A 14,923-nucleotide genomic window follows, 5' to 3' on the forward strand; every position below is an offset into this window, starting at 1 on the left:
GTTTCCAGCTAGTGAGCTGTGTAGTGTGGTTTCCAGCTAGTGAGCTGCACTTTCCTTTTGACTTTTTGCTTTATTTGACCAACGCCTGAGTTTTTGTTTGTGTTTTGTTGGTGTTTGATGGTGATAGCGGCTTGTCCGTCTCTTTTAGTTGAATTACTTCAATAAAACTGTTTTATTTAACTGTTTCGCCTCCTTGACTCCTTTTTCTGACCCGGTCACTTTTGTTACTTCCCCCTCACCGCCTAGACCCCCCCAGGGGAACGTAACAATATATATAAAAAAAACAAAAACGATTTTCAATTTTTTTGTAGTTTATTGCACTTTTTTGCAATTAATGTAATTACTATGGACTTAATGCATACATATTATTAAAATATGGGCTATAACAGTTGTATTGATGTATAGCAACTTGAAATGCTCCCAAAAATGGCACTACAGCATGTAAAAAATAAATAAATAATAATAATAATAATATAAGCTCTGGCAGATTTGGTTCTATGGTAGGTCTTAAAGGGTTAAATAAATATCGTCAAATAATCGAGATCTCAATTTCAGTGAAAATAATCGTGATTATCATTTTTGCCATAATCGAGCAGCCCTATCTGTGGATATGGCCACACTTGGGGACTTGCAGCTACTCGCACTTTGCATTGTGGGCAGATAATAAAATTATACAGGTAGTAAAACAAGAATGTGGCTGTAGCGGGAGAGGGAATAATAAAAAGTGAAGCAGGAGGTTGAGAGAGAGCTAGTTAAGGCTGTTTGGGTAGCTTAGCGTGGTCACTGACCTGCAGTTAATCAGGTCCTTGTGCTGTGCTTGTGGGAATGCCTTGCATGTGGTAACAGCTTGGAAAAACAGGCTTGTTATGGACGGCCTGGCAGGGGGAGTTCTTTGTTTTCAACCCTGATGGGGAGAAATCCATGGTTTCACCCAGTGCGCTTTCAGGGATAGGGAGGGAGTGGAGGGCAGTTTCTGTTTGCTATAACTTTGGGGGTCCATTACTTACTCCAGAACTTGGCACTGACACGATGAGGACTGTGATTTAAGAGCTAAAGAAACAAATGAAGCCCTTTCTTTAGACATGAACAGAAAAGACTAAAGCCTGAAGAATAATTTGAGCAGTGAGTGAGAGCTGGTTTTGGCTGTTTCCTTCAGCAGTACTAAAAGGGAAGGTTCCATAAGAGAGCCCGTTTGTTCTTGCAAAAGACTAAACATGCCATGGCTGAATGCTGTTTAACACCTGTGTTAGTTGCATTACTATTGCCTAGTAACGCAACTAACCTATGCCTATTCAATAGGCTATTTGCAGCAACCAAGTTCTTAACATAACTTTTTAAACCAGTTGTTTGAAGAATTTACATATTCAGATACATTTACTTTATTAAGAATCCGTTAAAGTGAAAGTTAAAACATTTTCAAACCCTCCCGATGAGAACTGTAACAACTTAACCTTTTAACCTCACATTTACTGAAATGATTAACTAAATGAGAAAGCAGCAAAGTCACAAACATGCATAATTTAAAGGAAACACTCCTTACTACTATAAATACATTAAAAAAACCTGAGTAAATACAAAATGTTGCTTTTAAATGATGATTTAATAATTAATTAATTAAAATAAATCTATCCAAACCTACTTGGCCCTAAGCATAGCTGGACTGGCCATCGAGCATACGGGGCATTTGCTGGAGTTATTCTGTCTTTACGCTGTCAGCTGCCTCTTCTTTGCTCATTCTTTGCTCATTCTTTCTCCTCCCTCTCCTGTTTCTACTTCAATGAACACGATCATGAAACTGATCAGTGATCAGCTGATCAGCTTTTCTCTCTTGTTTGTTTATCGCCCACTTTGCGCCAGAAAGAGGAAACCAGCGGATGTCGCGTTAAACAAAAGCTCCACGTTTAAGCTTGATCAGCTGTTGTTAGAATTTATTTAATATTAATTTCTAGTATCAGCTGATGTTTGCTGGAACCACAGCTGTTAAGCTGCTGGTCATGATATCGGTTTGGATATGTGGTGAGAGGGAAACATGAAGATGAAACCAGGAGATGTCCTTACTGAATCATCAAGCTGAACAGGTGATGGACAAACAGGTTTACCTTTTAGGTGACATGAATGAGTTAAAGGGAAGTAATGAACTGTTTCTGAGAGACAAATAACACCAGGATCCTTTTTTACGCTGACGGCTGGTAACTATGGAGGGGCGGATCTAGCAAAGTTTTGCCAGGGGGCCAGGTAGGGCATTAACAGGGAAAAGGGGGCACAAAGAAATATGTTCTTATTCTCATTTAAAATGTCTCGCTTTTATTAAATAATTATCTGAAGATTACAACCAAAGTTTTTATCTGACGTAAAATGTATAGAAATCATACATATACCAACAAGACAGTGTCCATCACTTTCACAACAGCGTCTGTTTTCATTCAAAGGCTTTATGGCTTTTCCTGTAATACCTGGGGGGCCGGTCTGTAGTCAAAATGCCCGGGCCAATTTTTTGTTCCAGTCCAGCCCTGGCCCAAGTGAAAAAGCAACTGCTCCCGGAATCTAATAACTGGTTGTGTTACTTTGACAGGAACAACTGCAATCGAGCATTTGCAATAACTGACTGAGTCTTTCACGTCACTGTGGAGGAACTTTGGCCACCAGATTCAGGTCATGAACTGATGGCTGGATTTCATCTTTCAGGATTTTCTGGTAGAGAGCAGAGTCCAGGGGTCCATCAGTTTTAACAAAGCAGCCTCAGCCCGTTATACTACCATGATGTTCTTTTTATGAAATGCTGTTAGTTTTATAGCAGATCCAACAGGACTCATACCTTCCCGAAATGTTGTCTTGTCTGTACATAGAATATTATTTCCAGTCTTGGGGACCATCAAGATGTTTTCTGTCAAATGTGAGACAAGCCTGTGTGGTTTTCACCTTGGAACTGTCCCATGGATACTATTTTTGCCCAGTCTTGTAGATCATGGTGTGATAGGTTGCTTTTTGAGATTTTCTTTTTTTAGACTACTTTACTTTGTCAGACAAGTTCTATGTAAATGATTTTTTGATTCACTGGGTCTGGTTGTAGTTAGGCCTGTGTTATGTGTTGCTGTGTGGCATCCAGAGGTGTGGACCCAATATGAACTGAACCTGACAGCAGCTTTATTGCTGAATATGCAGGATACAAGGAATTTAAACTGAATACACCGGGGAACACAGGTGAACTAAATCAGGATAACGAGCAAAACTCAACACAACACACATAGGACGAGAGGCAGGAAACAAGCTCCAGACACACAAACTTGATCCAGGGAAGAAAATAAACAAATGGAGACAAGACTGAGGGAATCGGCACTAAAACGACTGGACACGGAGAAACCAGACAGACAAGGGGACACGACTGGAGAAACAGACAGGGACCATGTGAAATAAAAAAAACAGGTGATGAAGTAAACTGGAAACAGAAATGCAGAGTAGACACAGACAAAAGTAAACAAATACAGAGACGGAGACTGGACACAAACAGACAGAGAAACAACCAAGGAAACAAGACTAAGACAGAGTGGACAAAAAAGGGAACTGACTCAGCCAAAAAAGAGACTTAAAAACTAGAATTATAAGCACTGGGTGGAAAAATACTAAACACCAAAGCACTAGGCAAATAAAAAGTTATCATTATAAGTAATAATCACATTTAAATCCAGAAGCGAATCAAAAACTCACAAAACTCAAAACACACAGATTCTAACAGTCTACGTGTAGCTCTTGAAATAATTGAATTCACCTTTTCAAAACATAAAGTTAATCACAGTTCATTCATGGTTTAATGAGAGGGGCAGACTACTTCATCACATAGGGTCAGGTTGGTTTGGATAGCTTTTCCCCCTTAATAAATCAAATCATCATTTAAAAACTGCATTTTGTATTTACAGGGGTTGTGTTTGTCTAATATGAACAATTTATTGATCTTAAATTTAAGTGTGACAAATGTGCATTTAAAAAAAAATACAGAAAGAAGGAAAATAAAAGATGAAGTGGGCAGTTTTCACACTCTGAGCCCTCTGTGGGTCTCTCATATTTGAACCTTCTGAATGAGAGTGGAAAAACTGCTGTGTTTTCTGCTTTGTAAACAGACACTGCTTCAGCCTGAGCTGTGGATTTATTTTCATTCCCAGTTGCTTCTGCCATTAATGAATAATTTAGTCTCAGATAAGTCTTAAAGTCTGTTATGCTACAATAAAGGGCCTTTAAAATTTGCAATGTGTTTTTTCTTCATTGATTATATGGCCTGACCAGTTCCACAGCCAAGTGGTGATATATGCTTACTATCTAAGGCACCACTGAAATTGTGAATCTTGCATCTCCAGTGACGTTAATAGCGAGGAAACACTAATACGAGCAATACAGCTGGACAAATATTTTCACAAGCCGTCCATACTCCAGCTGTTATAGCAGCTTTCATTCCTGCTGCCTTTTGGCCTGCTCCTGCCCCCGGAGAGAAGTAAATCTACAAACTATCATGACTGAATTACATCTCATTGATCAGCTTTCTTTTAAACTGACAGTGGTTTATTCACCCTAAAGAAAACAGATAAATACTACTAAATGATAAAGTCATGGTTTTTTTTAGATGATCCATGAACGCTTGACTCACACGCCAAATGTCATTTTTTCCAAGGTTTGTATATATAACACAGCCCAAGGTTTTGGATATAAGAAAAGATGCGTTGAGCATATTTGTCCAAGTATTTGTTCAAGGTCAGTTTTCAAGTAAATAAGATGGCTGAATGAAAGGCAGGCATTTTTAAAACCAGCAAACACTCTCAAGCTCTCAAAAAGCTCAAAGGATAAACAGAAAAGGACTGAATAAAGCAGATAAACACGAAAGCAACTATAAAGTCACATTTTTAAAAAAATTAGGTGATGACATCTAAGTACTGAGACACATAAAAAAACCACATTTTATTTTACAATATTTCTGAGATTATTTCAAGATGGAGTGATATTTTAGTCAGGCCCCAATCACAGAGGCCTACAGATCAGTCTGTGACCATCTAATAGGGAAAAATGCATGTATTGTGCAACCAGTTGGCAAGCAGCTGGTGGGAGTTGCTAGTGTTAATTTGATTACAATGCTATACCAAAAACCTCATTTTGATTGCTTTCACTAGCAGTTTGCTGTGGTTACGGCAGTTTGGGTGTAAGATGGCAGCTTGTCTGTAAACACAAACTGCTTGCCAAGTGGTTGTGAAACTGTAATTGTGTTGCAAATTGGAAACGGACACCATTCACCTTCAAAGTCAAAGCTACACCTGTTGCAATGTGTTGGCTTCAGCGCTGACGTGGAACTTTTACTCTGGAGGTGAACGTTCTACATTTCTGGTTTCCACCACACTTTTTCAAATTTCACTACCATTTAGAGAGTAAATAGTGAGTGTTTGCAGACAAATCAGCATCTTTCATGCAAACCACAGGTAACCACAATTAACTGCTAGCAACCAAAGCAATCACAACAAGGTTTTTGATAGAGCACCCTCTATCAAAACAACCAGAGGTTTCCAAAAGGTTGCCAAACACTCTCTAGGCCTAAGTGACTGATGGGTAAGATAGCTAGGCATGCTAAAGCTGCAGAAATGCCACATACTACAGTTCTGAAAATGTAAACAGTGGTTTAGGTTGAGTTAAGTCTCCAATGACTTTGTTTGGGTTTTTTAAAAAAGCATATCCTGTGTTATCCTCTTAATTTTCATTTACTCCAATATGAGGCTCAGTGGATTGCATGGATGTAATGAACATTTAGTCTCCCTAGTTATAAATGGGGGAAGAAAAAAAAGTTCTTGAGGATATGGTGTGCGGACAGATTTGTTTGCTTTCACTGCCAGCGCTGCTGGCTTACTGATTTGCTCTGCAGGAAGAAATGAGCAAATAATAAAACAGGCGATTTAAAAAGAACAGGCTGTGTTTACAGGGCCAAAGGCTGATTGCTGTATGTAGCTGAAGTAAAAAGATGAGAACTGCCTTATTTTTTTAAAATGTTATTTTAGTATTATTTTAAAACTCTTTTATGCAATATCAAAATTAGCAACTTTTGATCAGTTTCCACCATCACAGTGTCTTAAAGCATGTTCAATCATCCAGGTAAGTAACTCCCAAAAGGTTGATTCTGTTCACCTGGTCGTTGCATTTTCAGTGTGAGAAATGTTTCGTCACTCATCCAGGTGACTTCTTCAGTTTCAGCTGAAACTGAAGAAGTCACCTTCAATGACTGAAACTGATAATTTGCATATTAATGATCAAGGAGCTGACCTCACAGCCCATTGTTCAGTCAGAGGGCTAGTTTCAGTTATTGTGCAAATGTAATGTTTAAAAGGTTAAAAGTAATTAGAAATATCACAAAGCAGAGTAGCCACATGTGATTAAATTTTTTACACCTATTAGTAATGCTGATGAATCTATGCTTCATATGCAGTCAGTTTTAAAATGAGGTTCAAATATGTTTTGCAGCTCCACACAGAACTTGTTGGGCAAAAGTTACTCAATAATTGTTCTTTTGATAGTAACGGTTGTTGACCCCAGGATATGTCTCTACACTCCTTACATGGAATGACACAAAATTTTGTAGACCCTTTATGGCTTATTGTCACATTTGTAATGCCTCTGGCTGAATGTCATGAAGCGTACTTTAGAGGTGATCCCTTTTGCTTCATCTAGGTCAGACTTTTGATCAAAACCGATGAGATTCACATCAAACACGGGCAATGATGTCTTGAGCTTTTCACTGAAGTTAATGCATGTTGCATGCTAACAGTACGTACTCAGAACCCATAGTTCACTTCATAAATCCACTACAGACTCACATGCATAATTTGTGACTCTCCATAGGCAAGGCAAGGCAAGGCAAGGCAAGTTTATTTGTATAGCACAATTCAACAACAAGGTGATTCAAAGTGCTTTACAGAGACATTAGAAACAAGAACAAATAAAAAGCATGATTTAAAATTGATTAAAACAAGCAAACAAACTAACTAACTAATTAACAAACAAACAAACAAACAAAACAGTATATAAAATCAAAACAGATAAAATCAGAACAGTAGATAAAATCAGTAGTTAAATGTAAGTTTTGAAATTTAAGCTTAAAGTGTGGATTTGGTGCTTTATTCAAATGCAGCTGAGAACAGGTGAGTCTTCAACCTGGATTTAAATAAACTGAGTGTTTCAGCTGATCTGAGGCTTTCTGGGAGTTTGTTCCAGATATAAGGAGCATAAAAGCTGAATGCAGCTTCTCCGTGTCTGGTTCTGACTCTGGGAACTGATAAAAGACCGGATCCAGATGACCTGAGGGATCTGGAAGGTTCATACTGGGTCAGGAGGTCATTGATGTATTTTGGTCCTAAACCATTCAGAGCTTTATAGGCCAGCATCAGAACTTTAAAGTCTATCCTCTGACGGACAGGCAGCCAGTGTAAGGACCTCAGAGCTGGACTGATGTGGTCCACTTTTTTGGTCTTAGTGAGGACTCGAGCAGCAGAGTTCTGAATGAGCTGTAGTTGTCTGACTGATTTTTTTAGGTAGACCTGTAAAGATGCTGTTACAGTAATCAAGCCTGCTAAAGATGAATGCATGGACTAGTTTTTCCAGGTCCTGTTGAGACATCAGATCTTTTATCCTTGATATATTCTTGAGGTGATAGTAAGCTGACTTTGTTATTGTCTTAATGTGTTTTTCTAAGTTTAGGTCTGCATCCATCACTACACCCAAATTTCTCGCCTGGTTTGTGGTTTTTAGATGTATAGATTGAAGTTCTCTGGTGACCTGTAATCGTTTTTCTTTGGTGCCAAAGACTATTCCCTCAGTTTTGTTTTTGTTTAGCTGGAGAAAATTGTGGCACAACCAGTCATTGTGGCACAACCAGTCACAACCAGTCATTGATTTCCTCAATGCATTTAGGGTAGCTTTGTCTTAATTCAAACTGCTAATTGTGTCCTTATTGGAAATGATGATAACAACACACTAGCTGCTGCATTTAGCAAACATTTAACACTTGTCAAGCTACTGACCAAACTCGTTAGATATTCAGTGTAGAAGGTAAGTTTGTGTGCATAAACTTTAAACAGCAGCACTTCAAGCCCTTATAGAAAACTTCTTCTGTCAGTCTTGATGCATAAACATAGTAAACATTATATTGTTTGCGTGGGTTCTCTGCAGGTACTCTGGCTTCCTCCCACAGTCCAAAGACATGCAGTTAGTGGAGTTCAGGAACTTGGGAAAACAGATGTGCACTTATGAACCTGATTAAACTGATCAAACAATAGGCATGTATGTGAAGACAAGCTGAACTTAAGTTGCTGATGATGCATTTGCACAGTGTCAACCAGAGTCATGCATGCATTAACAGCTCTGTTTTGTGAATGTGTGTATTCTCCAGGGCTTCATGAAAATGAGGACATACGCGTGATGATGGCAGGTTCCAGCATGCTGAAAGTTCGGTCTACAAGTTGGCAAAGGAACCGAAGCATGCGGCTGCTGGAGGACGGACTCACCGTGTGGTGCGAGTCCAAGAGCTCCCGCAAAGGCAAAGCCCAGCAGACATGTAAGTTTATCTGAAATCCAGCGTTATGGTCAGAGTACTCTGTAAGGAGAGCTCAGTGTGTGGCGGGGTGGGGGGCTGGCTTGAGCAGACATCATGACCTAATGAAGAGGAGAAGTGAGCTAGTTATGAATAGGAGTTGAGGAGGAAAAGGAGCTTTGATTGTGAGCATGAGTGAACTAATACGATAAATAGAAAGGAAACTTAAGTAATGGAAGAGTGTACATGAGAACAGCGCAAACTGAATTATATTTAAAGCAAGCAATGTAAGCGTCCCGCCATTAGTCCAATAGAAACTGAGATGTGATTCAGTGCGCTCATTCAGCCTGCACATTGTTTGGGGTTGTTGAGCTGCTTTATCTTGGCTCTGTCTTCTGCCCTCTCCCCTACTTTGCCCATTTAAAGACGGTTCTAGTTTCTCTGGTAACTGAGGAGGGTAATCATGTGATCTGTAGTGGTTATGACTTACCAATTCAAGCTTCCTAATATACATTTAATAGTCTTACTGACACTTAGACCTCCGACAGAAATGGGCATGAGCTCTTTGATGGGATCAGTTTATAATTTACCAGCGCATAAAACTGGATTTAGCTTCTGAGACTGAAAAGTAAAGCCAGTGCAGAAATTTCTTAAATGTGCATTTATTCCTTTAGTTTCAGAAAGCATTAAGATTATTTGAAAGTCCTCAATAGAACATTATGGTATCAGTAGCCTAATTTAAGTATTTTGTTAACAGAAAAAGCATGGTATGCTTCAGGGTGTGACTAACTTGTGATAGGCCCTTTAAATATCACTCCAGTGATTGTTTGACATGTGGAAGGAGAGTGTAGCTGCTCTCTAGAAAGTCAACACAGAGGAAACATGCCTGTAGGTTACCCTGGTTGAGAGTGGTAGGTCGAGATTCCCCCATGTTTGAATGTTTCACCTTGAAAAACAAACGTCAAGCTAATGATCAATGTCCAAGTTTGATTGAATTGAGTGTTTTCTGTCATAGCGGGTAAACAAAACTGATATTACATAGAATCCTATAGACTCAACTCCCACTTATGCAAGTTTGGGCCTGTTATCACTCTTTGCACAAACTCCTTAAGGTTATGTACACAAGGTGAAAAACAAGATAAGTTATAGTTGGAGGTTTGCAAGTTGCTTAAGGGTAAAATTAAACTGCAAAAGCAGATGAGATTGTTTTGGGGGTTTTTTTTGCTGTTAATATTTATTTTCAATTCTTTTAGCGATCGGACCTCCTTGAGTACCTAAAGCATCTTTTGCAAAGCACCATTTTCAGTAATAAAATAGTGGGGAAGAAGTTAGTAGACTTTATACTTAATTTCACAGCTCATCCATTATATTATGTAATGTTTTTATAATGCCTTGCTTTTCAGCCCACTGTTTTAAACAACTAGTCATGTAGTAGCTATATTAGGATGTTGTGCCAAAGCACACAGGGGAAAGATAGTAATGTCTTTTATCTAGTTATTCAGGGAATCAATTCATGGATGTCAGCGCAGTATGTAGGACACAAATCTTGTTCAGAGCGCAACTCTTCTGTCACGGCATCAGAGGGTTGGACTGATGGCCTAAATTACCGAAGCACAATTCCTGGAAGAGTTAATGAAAGTAAAAGAGCAAAAGAGACTTTGCAGCAGCATCTGTTCAGTCTCCCATTCCATTTAGGTCTTTGTAGCTAATTCTTTCTGTTGAAATGAAAATTTACTTCAAGGTGGAAAGCTTTGAGCACGTAATATGAGATCAGCTTTGTTTTCTCCCTTGTTGCCTGACCTTTGGCTCTCCCACCTCTGTGCTGTTTGTGCTCTCCACCCTTATGTTAGAATGCAGTTTAATCCTAACCCTTCCCGCTTGTCTCACAGCGTGTGTGGTTGGGCAGGTTTGTGGGTCAATGGGTGTGAAGGCCGTTTTGATTGTGCCAGCCATAGACACAGAGCGGCCGAGCTGCCGCGTGTAACACTCCATAGAATGATGACATCAAGCAGCGTGAGAACAGAGTGACCACTTAAGACACTGGCAGGCTGCTGAGGACCAAATCTCTGTACGGGATAAAGGTCTGGCTCTCTTCCCTCTTTCTAGTCTCCCAGGTCTGATTTGATCTAATGTCTGAAGTTCAGGGTTGCGTGTGATCCTGGCGTAATATACACCACCTAAAACTTCACACTACACATAGGCACACACCCACATGTATATGTTACTTTTACCATGGCTCCGAGATGACCACAAAGGAAGAATGCGGAGTAATTTCGAAGAGGTGGATTGCAGAGGCTTTTATGACCTCTAGCAAGAGAATGAGGTTATTGTCAGAGAATACTTATTGCCCAGCAGGCATCTCAGTGCAGAAGCAGAAGAGCTCCTGTGCTGAATAAAGTTCTAGTGTTAGAATAAACTAGGAGACACTGTGTGTTAGTGTCAGCCTGTTTCCTCCCCTTGTTTATAGTTGTAAATCTGAGGTTTTTTCCCGGGCCTAAAATTAAGACTTGCAGTGCAGTGCACTTATGCTCTTTAGGATGTTGAATTGTTGAGATTCAAAATGTAAAAATGCATATGCATATTTTGGGGAAAAAAACGCCTTTCCCCTTTTTGAGCTGGAAAAAAAAAACAAAAACAAATAACGTAAATCCTATATTTCCTTACTAAAGTACAAAGAGCATATAAAATGTTAAAACTTGCAATGCTTATGCAACCCCTTGTGAATATGGGAGTTTCTTCTTCTTCTTCTTCTTCTTCTTCTACTTCTACTACTTCTTCTACTTCTTCTTCTTCTACTTCTTCTTTGGAATGCCAAAAGCTTTTAATGACTCACTGGTCTGAACTGTGGACAGACTGGATTCACAACCGGCTTAACAGAGTGATGTTGTGCAGAATGCAGAACATGTTTGCTACCGTCATGCTAAAATAAACAAGACCTCGTTGCTGGTTATTTATATTGTTTTTAGGTGTGGTCCTTTGGGTGCAGATATGTTTTGGGGCTGTCTTAATATTATGATGATGCAATGTACCGTACATCCAGCTGCTCCTTTATTTCCCACACCCCTCCCATTTATCCCAGGTTGGAGCTGGCAATAGGACGCTACTTTTGACCCCTGGTGGTTGGGTTTTGTGTTTCCTCCTGATTGTGAACATGTAGGGCAAATGTGCTATTTGCTGTGCTACGGAAAATGTATTTACGGTAATTGAGAAATCCCTTAATTATTTTTTACTTTTAGATTAAGGAAATAGCCCATTCGAACTTTCCTGAATATAATAATTTTCTTGGTAATTCTTAGTCAGGCAGGTGGAGAGCCGCTGCAGGTGGCATCCACACAACCTTTTGAAAAATAATAATAAATAAATAAAACTTTGAATAAATAGGTTTTAATTTTATAGGGAGGGGGGCACAAGACAAGATTTCATTTAAATACTTTTACTGAAAACATTCATATATATTTTGCACTATATTTTATCTGATACTGAATGGCCTCTAGCAGCACAGTTAGATTTCTTTTTTTCATGTCTCATACTTTAAATGAAGCCTGATTCTTAAGCTGTCAGTACTGGAACCTCACACTGAAGGTCTAAGTCATTACTCTCATGTCATTTTTTTTTTTTTGTTTTAAAATTAGTCTGCTGACGAACATGTGTGGATATAATATGTTTCGCAGTCTCATTAATGTGTCACTCGCATTCTCTAAAAACACCTCACACTTGACCTTTAGCTGCTTCTTGTGCAACCATGGTCTCCTGCTGAAGCAGTTTACTCATCGATATTATCGCTCCTGTCCCAGTTGCAGTGACGGAGGTGGAGTGTGTGTGTGAAGGCTACCAGTCGGAGGCACTGAGGCGGCTGTCTGGAACCCTACCAGAGAACCAGTGCTTCACAGTGGTCTTCAAAGGAGCCAGGAAGAGCCTGGACCTGAAGTGCCCCACTGCAGAGGAAGCTCAGCACTGGGTGCGAGGTCTCCGCATGTTAAAGGAGCGAGTGGCCAGAATGAGTCAGAAGGAAAAACTGGACCAATATCCTGCCCAATTTCCAATATGCTAGAATAAATATAGCGTAGCTGAGGCAGCATTGCTATGGTGACTGACTCTGCTGTCACATGTACCGTCCTACGTACACAGCATAGCTAAGGTGAGAGGTAATTGCTCGACAAAAAAGCCCTGTCTAAATATAGGCCTGCTATCACTCTTAATTATAATCTCTCATAGCCAGAGGAAAATAGCAGTGTAGTGTTCAGGTAGAGTATAAGATCTTCCCCGTTGCTCTGTTTGTTTCTCATTTTGTTTTTTCATTGTGAAATAAAACTCATGTCAAGTGCAGCAAGTGCTTTTCACTTAATGTGGCTGTGCAAGGACACCATAAACTGTCAACAGGTTAAAAATTGACATTGAATTGTAAAAGGCTTTTGCTTTAATGGTCCAACACAATGTGAAAAGCACTAAATGCATAAAGATGAGTCAGTTGCTGATAGTTATCGTGTCAAAAGGCTATAGCATTATCAGTCTGGAAAAACACTAAGAGACAATTCCAGTATCTGTTTTGGAAGATGATGCTTTACTTGACTCAGTTTCAAATCAAATTCATGTACCAAATATGCATTTTGTCCTTTAATTCTTGCTAGAAAGGGTGAGTATGAAAAGGAAAAATACAGACCCTTTCAATAACAGCAGGATAGAATAAAAAAAGAGATCAAATATAAGAAAAAGGAGGTTTAGCAAAAATAATCTCCCTTGGGAAAAGAGCAGGTATTAAGTGGATTTATAACAAATAAAACCCAGTAACATCCCATATAAAAGTACCGTCTTAACAGTTTGACTCTATGCTTTAGTCTTGCTTGATTTCTTAACTCCCTACACTTGGATTCGAGGGTACCTCAAGCGAGCAGATCAGAACAACGACGGCAAGATGAGCTACGATGAGGTCAAACGGCTGCTGCTGATGATCAACATTGACGTGAGCGAGCAATATGCCCGCTGCTTATTCAAGGTCAGAGTCATGTGATGTTTTAGTACCTGTATGCTCATTAAACTGCAGCACTGAGTGTAAAGAAGTGAGGGAATTACAGAGCTGTAGAGTTGTTGCTATCTGGTTAAGGAGGTGTCATTTTACTCGGACACCCTGGAGTCCAGAGTCTGTGTTCAATTACCAACCCCAGCAGCAAGCCAACCACCAGCCTCACTCCACATCTTTACCCCCTCCCTCTTATCTTCCCCACAACAAATCACTAGCCATTTATTTCTCTTTTGTGCAGGGATTACTACCTGCTATGTCCCTCACTTCACTATTATGGCAGAATTGTAAGTGTTATTCTTCTTCTCTGTGCAGCTTACAGTGCAAAGAAGCATGTTTTCAACGTAGGTGCGCACAGCTGCGTTGAATTATTATAGAGGTGCTTTTCCCACAGGGAGTTTGATGCACTCCCAAAATAAAAGCGAACAGCCTTTGATATTGTCTATTTTCTTCTCTGTGTGTTCACTTTCTTGGCTCTTTTTAACACACACCTTTTCTGTGCATCTCAGCGGTGTGACCGATCTGGCGATGGCCGCCTGGATCACACAGAAATTGAAGAGTTCTGCAGGGAGCTGCTGCGACGGCCTGAGCTAGATGCCGTGTTTAGACACTATTCAAGTAAAGGTAGCGTGCTCTCCACTGCTGAGCTGCGTGATTTCCTGGGAGATCAAGGGGAGGACGCGTCGCTGGATCATGCTCGAAGTCTTATACTCACCTATGAGCTCAATGACCGGGGTAAGTTGTAAAAGCACTCATTAAAGGACTCAAAGGAGGAACCCAAAATATTTATATATAAATACATTCTGAATGTGACTTTTGATGCCGTCTCCATACAAAAGAAATAGCGATTTAGCCTATCACCATAAAATCTGAGGCACAATCCTGCTGCTGTGCAAAAAAAGCAATCCAGCAGTGAGAGCTCTTTGTTTTAAGAAAGAAAAGTTGTGCTTTGTTTCACTTTTCTTATCACTGAGTTATTATAATTCAGCCATAATGACAGTACTGATTATACTGTATGTGCACTCACTAACCATTTTATTAGGGATGCCTTCTTAGTACCTGTTTCGCCCTCCTTCTATGTAGCATTGATTCAAGAATGTTCAGGAAACAATCCTCATTTTTGGTCATGATGACATTCCTGCAGATCTGTCAGCTGCACATCCAAAATAGAAATCTCTCCTTCCACCACATCCTAAAGGTGCTCTTTCCGTGACTTTGAGTAGAGTGAACTCATTGTCATGCTCAAGAAACAGTCTGACATGATCTGAGATTTGTGACATAAAGGGGCATAAAGGGATAGAAGTATTGTGTTTGAGAGAAACATATTATGGAAAAAAAGCTATTTATTTATTTTA

General features: G+C 39.6%; 1 protein-coding gene across 3 annotated transcripts in view; it reads left to right on the plus strand.

The window, feature by feature from the left end:
• Positions 1-14,923, plus strand: part of LOC102206147 (1-phosphatidylinositol 4,5-bisphosphate phosphodiesterase delta-3-A-like) — a 33,278-nt gene that overhangs the window by 10,523 nt on the left and 7,832 nt on the right. For 2 of the 3 annotated variants that reach the window (XM_005726169.1, XM_005726170.1), the window contains exons 2-5: positions 8,411-8,575; positions 12,346-12,574; positions 13,415-13,544; positions 14,078-14,303. In XM_005726169.1, the coding sequence (XP_005726226.1) occupies positions 8,411-8,575; positions 12,346-12,574; positions 13,415-13,544; positions 14,078-14,303 (750 nt within the window). Of the gene's footprint in view, positions 1-8,238; positions 8,302-8,410; positions 8,576-12,345; positions 12,575-13,414; positions 13,545-14,077; positions 14,304-14,923 lie in introns of those variants that run through there. The other variant, XM_005726171.1, reaches the window with a different exon arrangement.

The sequence above is a fragment of the Pundamilia nyererei genome, unplaced genomic scaffold (assembly GCF_000239375.1).
Source record: "Pundamilia nyererei isolate P.nyererei 1_Seehausen unplaced genomic scaffold, PunNye1.0 scaffold00018, whole genome shotgun sequence".
Taxonomy (NCBI): Eukaryota; Metazoa; Chordata; class Actinopteri; order Cichliformes; family Cichlidae; genus Pundamilia; species Pundamilia nyererei.